This window comes from Pseudophryne corroboree, chromosome 3 (assembly GCF_028390025.1).
Source record: "Pseudophryne corroboree isolate aPseCor3 chromosome 3, aPseCor3.hap2, whole genome shotgun sequence".
NCBI lineage: Eukaryota > Metazoa > Chordata > Amphibia > Anura > Myobatrachidae > Pseudophryne > Pseudophryne corroboree.
The window spans coordinates 402,720,663-402,740,991 of NC_086446.1; the positions used below are offsets into that span (position 1 = coordinate 402,720,663).

Sequence of the window (20,329 nt, forward strand, 5' to 3'; positions counted from 1 at the left end):
CTCGATCTGTGGGACCTTCGTGGGCAGCCCGGCGTTGCGCATCTGCTGAACTATACAAGGCAGCCACGTGGTCTTCTTTTCCATGTTTCTTAGGTTCTATGCCTTTGGTCGCAACGTTCTACTTTCAGTTTAGGAGCGTTCTTCCCCATTTCAACTGCTTTGGGAACCTAGACCTAGATTGTAACTTACTTGGTCAAAGCCATCTTTGCTTGTCATTTCATGTCTTTGTGTGTTATTTATCTAGCATGATGCCCTCATTGTAAAGTACTTTTTAGTTATGTCCATTAGCTTGAGAAAAACAGATAAATATCACACCATTATTCTCCCCATGGTTACTTTAGCATATTTACAAAGTTATTCTGATATGCATTCAATTAATTCTAAGTATAGGGGTAGCAAATATGTGTTCCTCCAATCTAGGTCTTATAGTTACAGGGGCTAAAACTGGGGTCATGCACAGTCTTAGTAATTTTTTTTATAGTGCTGTTTGAGTATATATTATTACTGTCTGTGAAATGTAGCAATAAGGCACTGCTAAATGCTAGCAGAAGGGAGGTAACTCTAATCAAGAGAATCCTGGTTCTGCACATTCTATAACATTTAATACAGGGCATCACAGTTTACCCAGCCAGGCAGTGGCACATGGTGAGCAAAAGGGGTGTGGATTCTTAGCTCTACACTAAAAAGGTCTACAGTCAATAGGTCAACCACTAATGGTCGACATGCATTAGGTCGACAGTCAAAATGCTGACATGTAATAGGTCTACAGGGTGAAAAGGTGGAGATAGAAATGGTCGACACAACTTTTTTACTTTTTTGGGGTGTTATGTCACTTTTCTGCCACAAAAAAGCCCCATTAGTGTACCGCTTCACTCATCATGCGCTCGGCACAGGTTACTACTCCCAATCATAGTACATGTAGATGGTAAAGTATGAAAAAGTTGAAATAAATGAAAATAAAAACCAAAACTTTTGTCAACCATATGTGTGTCAACCATTGTCATGTTGACCTTTTGAACCTGTTGACCTTTTACATGTTAACCTTTTGACTATGTCAACCATTAGTGGTTGACCTATTGACTGAAGACTTTTTTTAGTGTAGATCTATAGACTAAATACCATACAAAGGAATAACATTGATTATTTTTTTATTTTTTTTTACACAAAACATCCTCACTGTTTTTATTTACTTTAGAAGCATAGAAATGATGTATGGGTTGTGCACATTACCATCGCACAGCATGGATAGAATAGATGGTAGGTAGCGGTGGTCCTGCTCCCTAACTACCCAGAAGCAAATAATCAAGGTTCTGAAGAAAAGACATTCAAGTTATTATTGGTCCTGTGTGCACTTTATCCTCTGATTTCATAAGAGGGATTATATCACAAGCTTTAAGAGAATTTTAGGGAGAAAAAAAAAAATAGAGCTCAGAGAAGATGAAACTAGAGGCAAAATTTAATAAAAATAAAACAGGCAATTATGAAACAATCAATATAACTAACAGCAATTTCAAGAGAATAATAAATTACCAGAATACAAGGAATCTTTCAAAAACCACACATCCAGATTCACTATTATTGCGTATTTGGGAAATCTTGCAACAAAATATAGTGTAAAGAAAGTCTCACACCACTGCTTCACTTGGTGGCAATTTCCCTTAAGTATTAAGGCAAAGCCGATTCCTATGATATGCCTATGCTCATTTTATTACTCATGCTTTAATATTGACCGGTCTCCTACACATTAACTTCATATGTAGGAAGGAACACTTTTCATACTTACCATCTCCTCATACTGTGCCTAACATCATTCTACAGTATCTAGTTCTCATTAGTTTACCATGGAAAATATAATCTATTAGCAATAGGAATTGTTTCAAATTCCTATATAGACCCACATCATTATTTAGAACATGTGGCCTAGTAAATTAGATAAATACTAAATGTATACGCTATATGGGACAATGCTCTACCTACTGTAAGTAAAGTGAGAAATTCTCATCACATAAAAGCACTAGGCTGTGGGCAGAGTGCTTGCTATTAAGGTCATGGATTTGTGACCTGTATACAGTAGGGAATGCATTATTACTACTACAATGCATAAGCTTTTCCTGATAAACTAAAGTGATATAATGAGGAGACACCATCTATACAGATTATTTACAGTAGTTTATACATATTAACATTTATTATATAACGTAATAGCGAAACCCCCCCCCCCCCACTGATAAATAGATATGATTAATCAATGATGTGTATGAAATTATGTACAGAAGGGGATGTGTTGTTACATAAGAGTTCCTACTGAGAACACATTGATTATTACACACAGCAGACAGATATGAGCAGTGCTTCCTGCTGCTCGTTCACCCAATCCTATGCCTCCCATCCTAATGAAATGCATTAGACCCTGTATACCCAAGTGATGACATCAGGAATCACCTCACTATTCCAACATTATTTACATTAGTGTATACGTATATTAGCATCACTTGTGTATCGGTGTATAAAATGATAGTGTGTAGAATGTTGGGAGACGATGGATAAAGGACGCAATCAGCACTAGAGAAATCTTCACAGCAGTTCTCAGACTGTATAGCGGTGACTACTGCGCTTAGGTCAGGCTAAACTTGCCTTCTTCACTCTCATTACTTTTCTGTATCTATTCCTACTCAATAGCATTATAGCTGCTGAGGGCTTGTATTTTGACCTCCCTTCTTTAAGGGTACAAGGTGTTCCCCCTTCCGTCATCTTCCAAGCTCAGTCCATCACCTCTGATTACCCAGGTGAATTCATATCTCACGTGATTGCATTTACACACCCCATATCAGCAACTCTGGCATAAAAATTACCTTCTGCATGATAACATGTTAGTAGGGACTAATTTTAACCTATATGCCTGAGAAAAAAAAAAAAAAAAAAAAGGTTGACCCAGCAGGAACATACCTCAGACTAGTGATTAATAAATCACTGTGAGGGTACTCTACTGCCGATGGATCCTGGATGCATTATTAGTTTGTTGCTGCCAGGAACGCCATATTGGTGCAGTACTCAAAGTGATCTATAGGTCAGAGGTTACTGCAGTGTTTGCATGGGTAACACATCACATGTAGCTGCACAAGGCTCTATTACATAAATACCCTGAGAGCTGTATTTTCTTCTTATCTCTTCAATAACAATATTTTCCTCTCTACTTTTCTCACAAGTTTGTGGTATTAATTGCATTTTCTATCCTACTCTCAACACATTAATCTCTGGATTTCCTTTAGTAAGCTGTCCTGTTCAAACAAACGCCATCTGCTCACATTAGTCTTTTATTTCCATAACAACCTCCACAGCTTCAGCTCTCCTGCATTCTCTATGGCACGGCCTGTTCCACTGGTTGATGAACTGGAACGTATAGTAGGCTTTACCAAAGGCAGTCACAAGATCTACTGTAGAAAGCAAGATGTTGCCTTGACTCTCAGACATATTTATACTTTCTGAAAGGTAATTTACTTGGGTCACAGGGTCTCCTTTATGGGCCTATCATACCTGTATTAGGTAAAATGCAACTGGATGGTGTGTAAGCTATATGGCACAACATTAACAGTTTTTATATATGGCAGTAGCAAAAAATACGTTAGCAATTGTTCAGCCTTGGAGGGACTGCAAGTGTTACATCTTATCTACCACCAATTTGGTAGATAACAATTATAAGCATACAGTATGTATCCCAAACTAAGTCCTTTTATTTAGTGAACAAGGGGAACTTTGTTTTCTTAAATGTGAACTTTTTGATGAGCGACAAGGTGAGAGCTGTGAGTAAATGTTTTCCCACACGTAAAGCATGCATACGGCTTCTCGCCTGAGTGTGCTCTGCGATGTATGACCAGATTTGAGCGGTGAGTGAAGCTTTTCCCACATTCAGAGCAGATGTAGGGTCTTTCTCCTGTATGGACCCTCTGATGGGTCACCAAGTTGGAGCTGATACTGAACTTTTTCCCACATTCCCCACAGCTGTAGGGCCTCTCTCCCGTGTGCACTCTCTGGTGGGTAACCGCGTTTGAGCTGGTACTGAAGGTCTTTCCGCATTCCATGCACATATACGGCCTGGACCCAGTGTGGACTCTAAAGTGGGTTACAAGGTTTGATTTCTGGGCAAAACTTTTCTGACAAACAACGCATATAAATGGTTTGACTTTCAGGAGAGCTTGGTCTTCTTGTTCATCGCAGACTGAGTCATCAACTTCATTTTGCTCTGTGACCTTCACCGATAAATGCTTCACTTGTGCATTCTGCTGAATTTTTAATGACTGACGACCGGATCCAATTTTTGTTTTACAAGGAGAGAGATCTTTAATTTCCATATGATCCTGTGTCTTTTTATCAGGGGTTGTGGGAATTTTCGTTTCATGGGATTTGTTCCCTTTGGACGATGTTCTGATAATATCTACTTGGTTCTTCTTCAGTTTTGACTTGCCCCAGTCCGTTGGTGTCCCATTCTGAGACACTGTATCAGAAGCTTCCATTTTTCAGCCTGGCGAGTACAGATATCTGACCATCCAGGAAATGGATCCCTATGCGGGAGGCATAACATGAACACTATATAAGCATCACAATCACATTGTAACCTGCTCAAAGACATTTTACTGTCTAGATAGAAATTAGCAACATACATATTAACATTGATTTAAAGACTGGCGCTTACTATGCCTACAAAGATATTGCTAATAAAAAAAAAAAAATTTCAACCAATTTACATAGTATTTTAAAATATATTTTATTTTCTGTAGACAAAAATCAGACCAAAAAAAAAAAAAGACCAAGATGTATTCAAAATCATGGAAGTGTCACAATTTTTTACCTCCACTGGCATAAAACGGTTTTACCGTCTGAGGATGAGCTTAAGTAAACCAACAGGACCAACGTTTGGTACATAGGGGTCAGACTGCAGTCCCCACTGACAATAATGGGGAGTGCAGTCTGCAGCGGCAGTTAGGCTTTTCCTGGAGATTTCTGTGAAACCTCCTGCATTAGGCTGTTACATAGCGGTGATACACGTATGCAGAAACTGTAGTTTCCGCATAAGCTTATGAAAAACTGGCTTGATAAATAGGCCCCCAAGGCAGTCCAAATGCCAATACCAAATAATTGTCTCAGATGGGTCACAAATAATTTAGACAAAAAGGGAATGAAACAAAGTGTGTGCACCAGAGGATAAACTATTAACCTGTCAGTTGTATTTATTGTTTTTTTTAGGCTTATGGAGGTTGAACCCAGTTGTCCTCAAAGTTCCTTTACAGTCCATGTTAAAGTGTTATTCATGCTTTAGCACATATGGTTAAATCAAAATGACTGAGACATTAATTAAGCCACCAGTGTTCTAGAATGGATAGCCTTAAAAACAGGACTGTTATGCTGCTTTCACATCTCAAAACCTGCTTTTGAAACGGTATTTTAAATGGTACTTAAAATGGGTCTGAGCAGTTAAACCCCCTTCACATCGCATGTTGTAACCAGTAAATTACCATTTCATTACCGTTTTGGTACCTTTCACACTGAACCCGTTTCACCCATAGAAAATCACCTGGTTCTGCCTGGTGACATCACACATGGAGACAGCCTATCACCTGCTGGGGCTTGCAAATACCGTTTCAGACCGTTTCACACTGCACAATTAAATGGGTCTGAAACGGGTAGGACCCTGCTTTTTTACCGTTTCAAAATACCGGTATTTTGTAAACGGTAAAATGAAGGGGACCCTTTCACATCGCAGCTCGAACCGTTTAGGAAGCCAATAAAATCGGCAATTTATCGGGTTCAAGCTGCGGTGTGAAAGGGGTATTAGGGGATTTTGAAGACAAAGGGCTGATTCAGAGATGTTCGCAACAGCAGCTGCACAAAAACCATGCAATTGTTGCAGCTGCCGGGATTTGTATTGAGACACCCACTAACGGGCATCTCTGTACCGCCACTTGTGTACAAAGATGCAGCCATTGGATGCACATCTGAATCAGGACCCTAATTTGGGAAACACTAGTTGGACCTAATAACAACCCATCACCTTCACATAGTGAAAGCTGCCATTTTGTTGACTGGTCCAACCTATGGGCTTGATTCAAATGTTTATCCCTCTCTCCCCCTATCGAGCCTGCCGGCAGTATTCTAATGTTACTACCGACGGGCGCGACAACTTCATTTCAGCTCATTACCCCCGGAGGTAGCGAGCTGAAATGCATGTGAAAAGACCCGTTTGGGCACCCAAAAGGGTCTCTTCACGATCGCGCCCATTCTTTAGTCGGGTTTAGGCGCTTGACACGCCTAAACCAGACTGGAATGAGCGCGATCAGCGCGATAATGGGGCACATTTACACTTTAGACGGGAGATAGCAGGTGCGATACCATTTGAATCCGGCCCTATGAATTCACTAGGTCAATGGTTCTCAAAGTCCATCCTCAAGGTACTCTAAAAGTCCCAATTTTAAGGATATCTATGCTTGAGCACAGATGTTATAGCCACACTGAGTGAGGAACTAATTACATTATCTGTGCTTAAGCATGGATATATTTAAAACCTGAACCCTGAGGGCAGAGTTTGAGAGCCACTACACTAGGTACATGTTGGGGGGAGGGGAAACTCATGCACCAGACACAAAGGGAGTTTACAGAGTCCCAGTGAACCCATATGCTGCATCTTCAAGCGACTGTTCACATCACAGAATGGCTGCCACTGTGTAAATGACATGACTTTTCATATTGGTCATTAACCATTATATACTTGCAATAACTATATGCCAGATTATTATTGATAAACTGCCAAAACTACAACTCTAATATGTGACAAAATGATTCTGCAATGTAAGAGCAGGCTCAGACAGGCCTATCCTATAATGGGGACTGGAGATCACATGCGCTCTATGCATTACTGCAAACCTGTGTTTGCAGAAAATTAACGTTACATTGCTCAGCGAATACATCTTATGGTGTGTACACACGGGGAGATTTTTTCTTACGATTTTGGGGGGGGGGGGGGGGGGGGGGTATTCAATTACCCAAGATCACTGAGGACTATTCAATTAGGCGCAACTCATCTGGGATTTTGTTTCATCTCCCTCGGGCAGGCAAAGCTAAATCGCCAAAAACAGACAGGTTTTACTGGACCTGTGTGTTTTCAGGTGAAAAGAATATTTTTTCGGGTAACCCGATTGGATATGCTGGGGGGGAAAAAACAACGATGGTAGGTCACAGCCTTCACCATTTCCAACAAACCTTTATATATTACAAACAGGATAAGTGAGAACACTTGGTCAAAGCATACCATTATATTTAACCCTTAAGCAGCATCTGGTGAATGCATGTGAGGGTCACTGGCACCTCACTGGCAGCGGGGAGGTGATGTGAATATTTAATGTTAATTATTCATCCATCTCACAATACATCCCCGTGTTGGTGGCTGGTAACCCACCCAGCCCTCTGCAGCGCAGTGTCCACAGGGAAAGCAGCTCCCCGGTACAGTACAGGTGTGAGTATGCTGCACAGTGCCACCCTGTACGTGCTGGACACAGCCAGGCAGCAAATGGGAGGAAATGCAATGGGGGCAGCTGATGTGCAGTGAGGGATACAGTGCCGGCCCCAGACCCCCAGGTGACCGCACGAAGCCGTATCTCAGGCGGAGTCTCCCTGCCCGGTGTCCGCCTCTGTGTAGCTCCCCAGCAGCAGCAGAAGCAGCTTACCTGGCTCAGAGGAGGAAGCCTTTTGTGTGCGTTAATGTAACAGGCGGCTTGAAAGGGCCAATTAGAAATGATGACGCGCAAGGGGTTATGGGACGTGTAGTGTTTTCGCCTGATAACAGCACGGGACACAACTACAAGTACCAGAGTGCTGAGGAGATGACGGGCTACGGTCTCCCGGCAGCCAATCAGGCGAGGGATCCCGCTCTCCAGCTCCTCCTCCCTCTGTGTGTTTTATTCAGTAGCAGAGGGTTAGCCAATCTGCGTTTATCTGCTGGACAAACCGCAGCCAGCGCCCCCTGGAGGCCACATTTATTTGCAGCCTGAAAGTGCCGTGCGGTTTCGGTATGAATGGTCGACCATGTTATAGTCGACAGTCATTAGGTCGACCACTATTGGTATGGTCGACATGGACAAAAGGTCGACACCTGAAAAGGTCGACATGAGGATTTTTTTTGTACCTTTTTTGGTGTCGTTTTTTGCGTAATGTGACGGGGAACCCCAATTAGTGCACCGCTTCGATCGCCATGCTTCGGGCAAGGTGCCTCGCGTACCGTTCCCAATCGTAGTCCACGTCGATCGTAAAGTATGCAAAAGTTCCACAAAAGTAAAAAAAAATGTGAAAAACATGTCGACCTTTTCACGTGTCGACCTTTCATGTGTCGACCATATGACCATGTCGACCATGGCAATGTCGACCAATAGTGGTCAACCTAATGACTGTCGACCATAACATGGTCGACCATCCAAACGGATACCACCTGGCTCCAGGGCCGGTGCTAGGGTGTAAGGCGCCCTCCTACAAACTATAAATTAGCAACAGAACTGGGGGGGGGGGGGGGGGGGGGATAGTGACAGAACGCAAGGGGGGGGGGGGAATAGTGACAGAACAAAGGGGGGGAGGGGCGGTGGTGTGTGTGTGTGATGGGATCCGGTCTGAAGATCGACACTGTCTAGGTCGACAATGTCTAGGTTGACCGCTATAGGTCGACAGTCACTAGGTTGACAGGGTTGGAAGGTCGACAGGGTTTCTAGGTTGACGTGCTAGGTCGACAGGTCAAAAGGTCGACATGAGTTTTTCACATTTTCTTTTTTTGAACTTTTTCATACTTAACGATCCACGTGGACTACGATTGGAACGGTAATCTGTGTCGAGCGAAGCGGCAGCGGAGCAAGGCACCGTGCCCGAAGAGTGGCGAGCCATGCGAGGGGACGCGGTGCATTAATTCGGCTTCCCGGTCACTGTACGCAGAAAACGACACAAAACCCCCTCATGTCGACCTTTTGACCTGTCGACCTAGCACATGTCGACCTAGAAACCCTGTCGACCTTCCAACCCTGTCGACCTAGTGACTGTCGACCTATAGTGGTCGACCTAAACATTGTCGACCTAGACACTGTCGATCTAATGATCCACACCCGTGTGAAATAGTGACAGAACACAGAGGGGAAGGGGTGAATTAGTGACAGAACACAGATGTGTGTGTGTGTGTGTGTGTGTGTGTGTGTGTGTGTGTGTGTGTGTGTGTGTGTGTGTGTGTAATAGTGACAGCACATGGGGGGGTGAAATAGTGACAGAACGCAGGGGGTGTTAAATAGTGACAGAACGCAGAGGCGGGTGAATCAGTGACAGAACGCGCGCGGGGGGGGGGGGTGAAATCGTGAAAGAACGCAGGGGGGGTTAAATAGTGACAGAACGCAGAGGGGTGTGTGAAATAGTGACAGAACGCAGAGCGGGGGTGAAATAGTGACAGAAAACAGGTGGGGTGTGAAATAGTGTCAGAACACAGAGGGGTGTGTGAATCATTGACAGAACGCAGGGGGGGGGAGTGTGTGAAATAGTGTCAGAACACAGAGGGACGGTGAAATAGTGACAGAACACAGAAGGGGGGATGAAATAGTGACAGAACACAGAAGGGGGGATGAAATAGTGACAGAACACAGAGGGGGTGGGTGAAATAGTGACAGAACATAGAGGGGGGTGTGAATCATTGACAGAATGCAGAGGGGGGGTAGAAGTGTGTGAAATAGTGACAGAACACAGAGGGAGGGTGAAATAGTGACAGAACACAGAAGGGGGGATGAAATAGTGACAGAACACAGAGGAGGTGGGTGAAATAGTGACAGAACACAGAGGGGTGGGTGAAATAGTGACAGAACACAGGGGGGGGGGGGTGAAATAGTGACAGAACACAGGGGGGGGGGGGAAATAATGACAGAACACAGAGGGGGGGTGAGATAGTGACAGAACACAGAGGGGGGGTGAAATAGTGACAACACGGGGGGGTGAAATAGTGACAGAACACAGAGTGGGGGTGGAATAGTGACAGAACAAGGGGGGGTGAATTAGTGACAGAACGCAGGGGGGGGGGTGTGAAATAGTGACAGTACACAGGAGGTGGTGAAATAGTGACAGAATGCGCGGGGGGGGGGGTGAAATAGTGACAGAACACAGACGGGGGTGAAATAGTGACAGAATGCGGGGGGGATGTTAAATATTAACAGAACACTGGGGGGGAGGTGTAATAGTGACAAAACACAGAGGGGGATGAATTAGTAAAAGAACACGGGGGGGGGAAGGTGTAATAGTGACAGAACACGGTGGGGGTGGTGAAACAGTGATAGGACACAGAGGGGTGGGGGGAGAAATAGAGACAAAACACAGAGCGAGGGGGGGGGGGGGGCGGTGGAACAGAGACATACTGTATCACTGATCCCAGAGTCTGGGTATGAATACCTGGCTGCTTGCACACCCCTGTGCCTTTCCCCAGCCCACAAACTATAAATTAGCAACAGAACTCGGGGGGGGGGGGGGGGGGGGGGTGAAATAGTGACAGAACGCAAGGGGGGAGGGGGGGGAATAGTGACAGAACATACGGGGGGGAGGGGCGGTGGTGTGTGTGTGTGATGGGATCCGGTCTGAAGATCGACACTGTCTAGGTCGACAATGTTTAGGTTGACCGCTATAGGTCGACAGTCACTAGGTTGACAGGGTTGGAAGCTCGACATGAGTTTCACATTTTCTTTTTTTGAACTTTTTCATACTTAACGATCCACGTGGACTACGATTGGAACGGTAATCTGTGTCGAGCGAAGCGGCAGCGGAGCAAGGCACCGTGCCCGAAGCATGGCGAGCCATGCGAGGGGACGCGGTGCATTAATTCGGCTTCCCGGTCACTACGCAGAAAATGACACAAAACCCCCTCATGTCGACCTTTTGACCTGTCGACCTAGAAACCCTGTCGACCTTCCAACCCTGTCGACCTAGTGACTGTCGACCTATAGTGGTCGACCTAAAAATTGTCGACCTAGACACTGTCGATCTAATGATCCACACCCGTGTGAAATAGTGACAGAACACAGAGGGGAAGGGGTGAATTAGTGACAGAACACAGATGGTGTGTGTGTGTGTGTGTGTGTGTGTGTGTGTGTGTGTGTGTGTGTGTGTGTGTGTGTGTGCGTGTGTGTGTGTAATAGTGACAGAACATGGGGGGGTGAAATAGTGACAGAACGCAGAGGGGGGGGGTGTGAATCAGTGACAGAACGCGCGCGGGGGTGTGAAACTGTGAAAGAACGCAGGGGGGGGTTAAATAGTGACAGAACGCAGAGGGGTGTGTGAAATAGTGACAGAACGCAGAGCGGGGGTGAAATAGTGACAGAAAACAGGTGGGGTGTGAAATAGTGTCAGAACACAGAGGGGTGTGTGAATCATTGACAGAACGCAGGGGGGGGGGAGTGTGTGAAATAGTGTCAGAACACAGAGGGACGGTGAAATAGTGACAGAACACAGAAGGGGGGATGAAATAGTGACATAACACAGAGGGGGTGGGTGAAATAGTGACAGAACACAGAGGGGGGGGGGTGAAATAGTGACAGAACACGGGGGGGGGGAATAATGACAGAACACAGAGGGGGGGTGAGATAGTGACAGAACACAGAGGGGGGGGTGAAATAGTGACAGAACACGGGGGGGGGTGAAATAGTGACAGAACACAGAGTGGGCGTGAAATAGTGACAGAACAAGGGGGGTGAAATAGTGACAGAACGCAGGGGGGGGGTGAAATAGTGACAGTACACAGGAGGTGGTGAAATAGTGACAGAATGCGGGGGGGGGGGTGAAGTAGTGACAGTACACAGGGGGTGGTGAAATAGTGACAGAATGCGGGGGGGGGGGTGAAACAGTGACAGAACACAGACGGGGGTGAAATAGTGACAGAATGCGGGGGGGGGGGGGGGGGGTTAAATAGTAACAGAACACTGGGGGGAGGTGTAGTAGTGACAGAACACAGAGGGGGATGAATTAGTGACAGAACACGGGGGGGGGGGGAAGGTGTAATAGTGACAGAACACGGTGGGGGTGGTGAAACAGTGATAGGACACAGAGGGGTGGGGGGAGAAATAGAGACAGAACACAGAGTGAGGGAGGGGAGGGGGGGCGGTGAAACAGAGACATACTGTATCACTGATCCCAGAGTCTGGGTATGATTACCTGGCTGCTTGCACACCCCTGTGCCTTTCCCCAGCCTAATGACCTGAAGTGCTGCACAGCTCAAAGCCGTGTATGCCCACTCGGGATGCCGAGTTTGTGCCTCCGGGGCTTCTGCCTTGTAAAACCGGTTGACTGGGGGCCAGGAAAGCGCGCTTCCTGTTATGCGCGGTGACCACGGCACCTGTGGGACTCTGGGGGCTTCATAGCGGACACGGAGGGGCGAGGCTTGGCCGGCCGCAGCAGCAATATGAAGCGCTGCGGATCGTAAGGGGGCGGAGCTTACTGCATTCTCGCTGGGGGGATGTGCTGAAGCCTGGACCGCTGTGCTGTAACTAAACGCACCAGATCCACAAAGCTGTCGGCACCGCTGCATGACATGCGCAGCGGTAGAAGCAGTAACACAGTCATGTACTGCAGCAGGGATGCAGAGCAGGGAGAGCGCCTCTCTAGCACGGCGACTGTCTGCTCTGCATTCCTTTGCTGAGCGGGTAGCGCCGGGCCTGCCTGGCTCTATATTGGTGCAACAGGTGCATTGCACCAGGGTTCCTGGTAGGCTTGCCATACTATCCCTTTAAACTAGGGCACTTATGAATTACACAGGTTCTATGGCTGATTAAAACCAGGTGAAATGCTGGCTTGAATTTAGCCAGCCACAGGACCTGTGTAATTCATGAGTGTCCCTGTTTAAAGGGATAGTATGGTAAGCCTAGCCCCTGGGGACTAAGGCGCCCACTGTGGTCCATACCAGCAATGAGTTCTCCCCTGGCCCAACCATTCTGAGCAAAGTCAGATGACTGGCTCAGTGAAGGGAGCAGGGTGGGCACCACTTCCTGAGAACCTGCCCCTTAAGGCCCATACACCCTGGGCGATTTTGAGCTGAAAGCAGGTCACTTTTGGTGTTTTGAGCTGCTTTCAGCTCAAAACCGCCCAGTGTGTATGCCCCGGCAATGAGCGCTGATGCGCGCTCCCGCTTCATCGCTGGTGGCCGCCGTTCATCTGCTGGTATTACCAGCAAGTAAACGGCGGAGTGAACGGTTTTCCATAGAGTCCTGTATATGGAAAGCCGCTCACCCCCGCTGACATCGCTGGGCAGGGGGGAAAAGCGCTCAGTGTGTATGCACTGAGCGATTTTTATCCCAGCGATGTCAGCCATCATCGCTGTGCATACACTCAGGCCAAAAATGACCAGTGTGTATGCACCATTACCTCAAGGCTAGGTTGACCCTGTGTGTGTGCAGCCGCATCAGTTTGCCACCTGAGCCGGACTGATAGGGGAGTACTGCTGCCTGTCAGCGCTGATGATCGCAGACGCGTTCTGCCTCCAATTCACAGAGCTGTGAATTGTTTCTGAATCACAGCTGTCTGTGAATTAAAGGACGCTAATGGTCGGTATAATTGGCGCTGTCAGAGCCTGCTTGACCAAGTGCCGAACTGAGGAAAGCATGGGAGGTAGGGACCCCTCTCTCAGAGAGGGCAGTGGCTGCTGTGTTCCCACTGTTGGAAATTGTTTGTATGCAGGGGTTGATATTGCAGACGGGATGGTATGCGGATCCCGTTGCTTGGGTTGCTGGCAGTCAGAATAGCAACAGCAGCATCCCGACGCTCAGGTTTCCAACACTTACTAGGTAAGTATTGATAAAGCTAATTATTTATCTTGAACCTAAGCTATATACTTATCAAAGACAACATACGCAATAGGCGCACGAGGTGCCGTAATGGTACGCACTTAGCGTAGCAGACGCTAGGCCGTTCGCTCACGGCTTACGCTTGGTATCGAGCACGCTATAGGCGGCCCGAGTACCGTAAAGCTACGCTAATAGCGTAGCAGACGCTGTACCGTGAGAGCGGGATACGAGCGGCGCTGACGCTCACTGATTTACACACTGACAACCTTGTAACAACACACTATAAGGGTATGCTTATACTGTAAACCTTAGTACTGTAATATTATCACAATGTAACGCTGATTAACCTTTATGATATGAAAGCTGTTTGAGCGACTGAGACGCTCAAAAACCCTTTATCCTAACTAGTGAAACACACACTCCTTGCTAAGGTTCCAACACCTTTACTGACGATATTTAGTACGTAAAAAGGGGAAAACAGATACAGTTCATACACTACAGACCTGACATTAATACCTAATGCAATAACTAAGCAGAAAATACAAACACTAGCAAACGATTGTAAATACAAATAAACAGAAAGAGGATAAATGGCAAACACTTATAGGTTAGCTACAAAAGAACAATTGCATACATACAGAGTAACGAAATGGCCACAGAGAAAAACTTACACACTTGGGAATAAATCGCATGCGCTATCTGGAAACCAGCTCTCAGTCATCACGGGGAAAACCTTTTGGAGAGAAGTGAGTCTGGTCTGGCTATGGGGGTCTTTATATACACAACATACTGTACAATACAATGGGCCCATACAATCTCATTGTTCATTGGACACAGGAATGTCTCTCTGCACTATGACAAAAGGTCATAGGTGGATTTGAACAGGTGGGCTGTGACTATTTCAAACTGCTCAGATGGGAGGTATCCTCAAGATTCCCGCCGCATGGATAATGAACCGCAAATACAGTAAATGTCCATAACCTACTCATAGACATAACTATACGCAGGAGCGATTAATCTCTACCTAACCAGCACCGGGTTGTTTCTAATAAAATACTCTTCAGTTAGGTATCAGACACCACTGTTCAACCTTTGTCAGACCCTTTGTATCGTGAAAAGAGGAATTCCCAGGTCCCTGAACCATTTACACTAAACATACTTGCAGACATTATTAAGGGGATTAATACCTACAAAACACATTATATTGGTTAAATATGTAGTGATCGAGTCGCTCGCTAGTCGCACACAAACTCTACCATAAATGCACATCCCCACGCGCAGGCGACGTGGGAGCGTCCCTTACGCAACCTGAGGGGATGCGTACGCACAGGGGAGTGGGTGCACGAGCAGCGGGCATGTGCATTGGGGTTAGTACATGGCGATGAGAATAACGATATTTTTCGACTTTGACAGTCCACCCTTTGGCAGTCACCAATAACTGCCACTTCCTAAACAATTCAAACAGAAAAATATATGTCATCATGTAAATACCTTTTTATGATTGGGTAAAGGGAGGAGAGGAGAAGGTGGGAAAGATATGACCTAGTGAGATAGTAAAGCATGTGTGTATGAATCCATGTCTGAGGGGTCATGTATCATCGTGCCGTACGTGTTTTAAAGCAAGCTTCGAGGTATTGCGAAGTATACATTTGAATCCTTCTTATCCCGTATTAAGGGTCTGTGGATGGGCTGTCAAACTCTACCGCGCTCTTTTTGGCTTTTGGTTGCAACAAATGGGGTGCACATTAGTTGATGATACATGAGGGGGGGAGAGTATGTGGATGCTAATATGTGAGAATCACCTGTCGACTATGTGGGATACTACCTGGAGGTTGTAGAGATGAAGATAAGAAACAAGCGTTATAAATGCAGTCATATAACTATGTGAGTTTTAGTATACAGTCGCCGATTGAGGTCTTGTTGATGTCTTGTCTGATGTACGTGTTGTCTGATGTCTCGCGGTGCTTTTGCTGTAAGTGGTGAACAAAAGCTTTTCCAGTGTCCATAAAATTACAGTCTCTAAAGTATTGGGTTTCCAGTAGATAGTTAAAGTCAATAAAAGTATTGGTTGTCTGTGACATAGTTCATCAATGGTCTGTATAAAAGAGGTTGTCATATTCTTCTTCCAAGTGGATGTCCTTGTACCTTGGAGGAAAACAAAGGAGAAACGGGTGAAAGAAACGGACCGTGGAATCACATTTTCATCACAACATTGTCTCTATCGTTGGGTCGTAAATTAAATTAGTTATTGTTATTACAGTGTCTTCGCTCCTCAGACTCATCACTCTGGTACTACGTTTACACTTCGTTAAAAACCGAACGCATCTAAATATCAGACCAATCAATATGACGACTCCCAGAATACACAAGAGAAATTTCCCTACATCCATGATAATGCCTTGGGCCCATTCTCCTAAACCAGAGAACCAATTTCGTGGGTTCAACTATGACACCCAGCTGGTCAGTTCATTACCCACAGCAGCGAGAGTAAGATTATGCCTCCTTCGAAACTCCCACTTTAATTGCAAAATGTCATCCATCTTTTGGTCTATGACCTCGGCCGGGTCCTCAGTGCTGTTTGTAATATACGTGCAGCACTTTACACCATACTGAGTTGCTAGGGTAACACAATACCCGCCTGTCATTGCTGTGAGGTAATTGAGAATCATCCTATGCTGAACCAGCTCTGTTTTGTAGGCTTGTAGCTCTCTCCCAGTATACCTGAACGTGTCGTCATACATTTCGGTGATATTGTCTATCAGGTTCGCAAGTGCGTTTATATACCTAAAGTTTATCACTCCTCTGGCGGTACGAGTGATATCTAACGCCAGTAGGAATTGAATCCCGGTGGATTCATGGATCAGATCAGAGGCCGGATGCTCTGTCCTCTCTATCAGGTGCCTTTTAACGACATGCTCGTAATGAGTGTGAGTATAAGGAGCTTGGGCACCGCGGTGAATGTCTTTCATTTTGTTATGGGATACAGTCATTACTTCAGGCAGTACCTTTCCAATGTAACACAATCCCTCTGAGTTTGGGGCGAGCCACTTATACGCCTTCCTCCCGCATATGAAATATGCATCATCGGGGAGAACATATGGGACGGAGTATGACATAACCATGTTACAAACTTTCCATGTGAAATCTCCTAACCCTAATTCTCCCATCTGTTTAGTACACGTATCCGGTTGTACGATATGTGCACAGTATCCTGGTGATACTTCTCCAACTCGCATGATCCTACTTCCTAGAGTGTATCTATACCGGAAATATTTTCCACTGTCGGCTATCTGGCGTATAAGCTCTGAATCTATGGGCATTCCATCTGCTCTATGTGAAAATGTCATGGTTTGATTACTCCATGACACTTCCCAATTTCCCGGCTTTCGGGGATTGGAAATGTTAAAGCATACTAAGGACCTATCTACATGGTATTGATGGAGCCTCAAACTAGAAGGACTAGAGACATTAAACCTCTTGTCCACCGGCCTCCCACCACTTAACTCAAGTACCTCTCCTGTCGTTAAAGGGAATGGTACTAGTCCCGATTTGCTATGACCTTGAGGTACTTGAGAGCACACCCAGCAGTCTGTCTGGTTTAACACTTTACCCACAAAGGAGTGATAGTCACTCAATGGTTGCCGGTCCATGTGGATATTAAAACTGGACTGACATTTCTTGATGCACTCATCCTCGACTATACTGTCACAATGCCGACAGATGCAGTTCTCTTCAGCTAACAATCCTTCACAATGTCTATCAATAACATGGCTACTAGATCGTTTTCTGACACTCGCCTTTTCTCTGTGATTGTGTTGCTCTTGGAATTCTACGAATCCATCCTGATCATCAGATCCCATTCCAGATCCTCTCTCGACCTCACTGGTACTCTCACCGAAACAGACTGCTCTGGTCAACAACAGGGTCAACAGGAAAACACGGACTGCAGTCTCTTGGGGCGAGTCCATCTTACAGGAGGAGAAAGAGAAAGTTGTAATGGGGGTACAGAAAAATAATTGAAGGGGGAAAAAAAACTTGTTATGATTTGTCCTCTGGTCTTGTTGTTCTTCTTGCTCAGATGTCATCTCAAAGGTGCTGTCTCTCAGTCTTCCAAACGAACATTCCGGTGATGCAATATTCTTTCCGACTCAGCGATCTTTCTGTAAGGAGAATAAATCTTGCATTACCGTTTGTCTAACTTTTGTGTGACATACCATCCGTAAAACATGAAAGAACAAAAAGAGAGAGAACAATTTGGAAAGGGAAAAAAACGTTATCAGATTTTCATCAACAGGCTGTCACATCAACATGTCCACCAGTATCTCTGCATAATCTCCCCCCCCCCCCCCCCCCACCAGTATTTCCCCTCTCCACCCTTTGTGTCTGGCCAAACACAACAATGCTGGTAAGACATACTGGGATTAGGTAGACTTCTGAAAAGACCAAGTAGCTATGTGATGTTTGAGTTCTGCTGATGAAAGTTACAGATGAGAAGAAAACATTCAAAGATAAATTACAAAGTTTACCCGGCTGTTCCTGTGTCTACAAGGAACTGACCTTCCAATTTCATTAACTGTAACCTCAGGCTTACTGTCACGACTAATGATCAACTTTACTGACTGCACATTACAGGTGCGGCCCAAACTTCTTCCTAGGTGATTCCTGATTACAATTTCGTGTGTCATGACTTTGCTCGTGTTTTTGTCTAGGGGGTTTATCTACCTTGTGTGTATCTTCAAAACCTACAATTTCGTGCAAAATGACCTTCTCTCTGGCAATTATAACATCTTATCACCTTTGACTTACCCACAGGGATCTGAGGCTTCTTACCTCCCTGTGCCTCCCTGTGCTTGCTGATGTTTTGGTCATGCCCAACAGCGGACTTTCTTAATGCAGCCACCGAGATATTTCTCCAGTTTGGGTTGGTGGTCTGTACCCTTGTTTTCAATACTACCTTTAAACCATCCATTAATACATAAACTACTACTTTATGAGGTGCATTTGTCTGTGTATGATATATAACACCGTACTTACCTGTGGACACGACCTCACCTGACCCTCCGTTAGGGGGTTTGACTACTGCCTTTACCGATTGGGTCGCGTCCACCTGGATGTCTTGTATGATGGCTGCTGGAAAAGGTGCCGATATCGTGCTGGGCTCACTTTCTTGCTTGTAATCCTGAGGGAAGTTTAACATGGAGTGCAACTTGCACGGGTTAGAATTTGTACATTTATCAGTTTTCCTTCTATCATTGTTACATTTGTTACAATTATTCTTATCATTAATAATACAGTTGCTAAGTGCACAATTATCATATACCATTGTGTCATTCTCTGCAGCCATTTGTTCTCTATTTGCCATGTTTTTCTTACCAACGTGAGAGTCAGCTGTGTAAGCTAATCCTCCTTGTATCTCACCTTCCCGTTGCCATAACTGTAAACAATCATAATGCCTAATCCTCTGTTTTGCAGATGTTTTTAGACATATCCTTTTTCTTAGATTTTGCAAACTGCCCACCCTGGGAAACTGTTCCCCATCATCCTCAGTCATTCGTTCCCATTCTTTGCATAATACCTGACCGTGCTGACCCTTTGGGCCAACAAACATCAACGTGAGCCCTTGTTGGACGTCCCTTTCTTGAGCAACTGGCCCCCATTGTTTGCAGATATTGCTGTTTCAGCGAATTCTTACAAAACAAACCAAGTTCCCCGAGGTAAGGCGACGGTGAAAGTTCAACGAGTGCCTTCACTCACTCACGCCCCTATTGGCCAATACAAATTCCAGCAATGTGCCCACCACTGGTCGTACCCAATCTCGGGATCTTTTTGTAACCTCTATTTACTGGGGCGTGTGGGAGTATGCTACCCTCCCCAGTAAATATTGGTTGTTGGAGATTTCCTGAGTGAACAGCGAAACTCCCTTAAAATAACAAAAACCTACACAAATCACGTTAGAATGTACAAATAGCGTTTATGATCCCACAGTAAATTTTTAATGGGTATCAAGGTAACAAACTAATGCACACAATTACGTGCGGTACAGTCGCCCTGCGTATAAGTATATTTTACTTATTCGCCTTGCGACCAACGGAATCGGTTGTTTAGGCTGCGAAACCTTCAGCCGGAGCTTTTTCCTATATGGGTACTACGCCAACCCCCTGGGCTGCGCTTTAACTTTTGCTGTTCTTTTTGTCTGCGAATACTACTTGCTCCTTTTTACCTTATATAATGTTAACGCGGGCAAGCCAGTCCCACGCCACCAAGTGTCCACTCACCTGATGTGGTCTCCGACGGGATCCCGATTTCTGGGTTCACAAATGAATACCTTTATTTGCACATACACTCCTATTCACTCATATGCACACTGATTTTTCTGTACAGAAATTACTTTCATTCAGGCAGTAGTTCAATCCCCGGGTTTTGCAATAGAAAAAGGTTCTCTTTAAACTACAACTTTTGGAAACTGAACAAACTTGTGCTATTATCACGTGGCTACTATACCT

The 20,329-nt window shown here is 45.3% G+C and overlaps 1 protein-coding gene across 3 annotated transcripts; it reads right to left on the minus strand.

Moving 5' to 3' along the window:
• Window positions 1-1,438: 1,438 nt before the first annotated feature.
• Window positions 1,439-7,819, minus strand: LOC135055732 (gastrula zinc finger protein XlCGF49.1-like). 3 transcript variants are annotated; one of them, XM_063960130.1, is made up of 2 exons: window positions 7,716-7,819; window positions 1,439-4,559 (listed from the first exon to the last, which is right to left on the minus strand). In XM_063960130.1, exon 2 carries the CDS (start codon window positions 4,509-4,511, stop codon window positions 3,762-3,764), a length of 750 nt encoding a protein of 249 aa, XP_063816200.1. In that variant the 5' UTR covers window positions 4,512-4,559; window positions 7,716-7,819; the 3' UTR covers window positions 1,439-3,761. The 3 variants fall into 3 exon arrangements, with proteins under 3 accessions (XP_063816200.1, XP_063816201.1, XP_063816199.1); XM_063960131.1 differs by lacking the exon at window positions 7,716-7,819 and adding an exon at window positions 7,448-7,709; XM_063960129.1 differs by lacking the exon at window positions 7,716-7,819 and adding an exon at window positions 7,301-7,709.
• Window positions 7,820-20,329: the final 12,510 nt, after the last annotated feature.

Excerpts from the sequence above, each read along its gene's own strand:
- LOC135055732 (XM_063960130.1), bottom strand. The coding sequence starts at position 4,511 with ATGGAAGCTTCTGATACAGTGTCTCAGAATGGGACACCAACGGACTGG.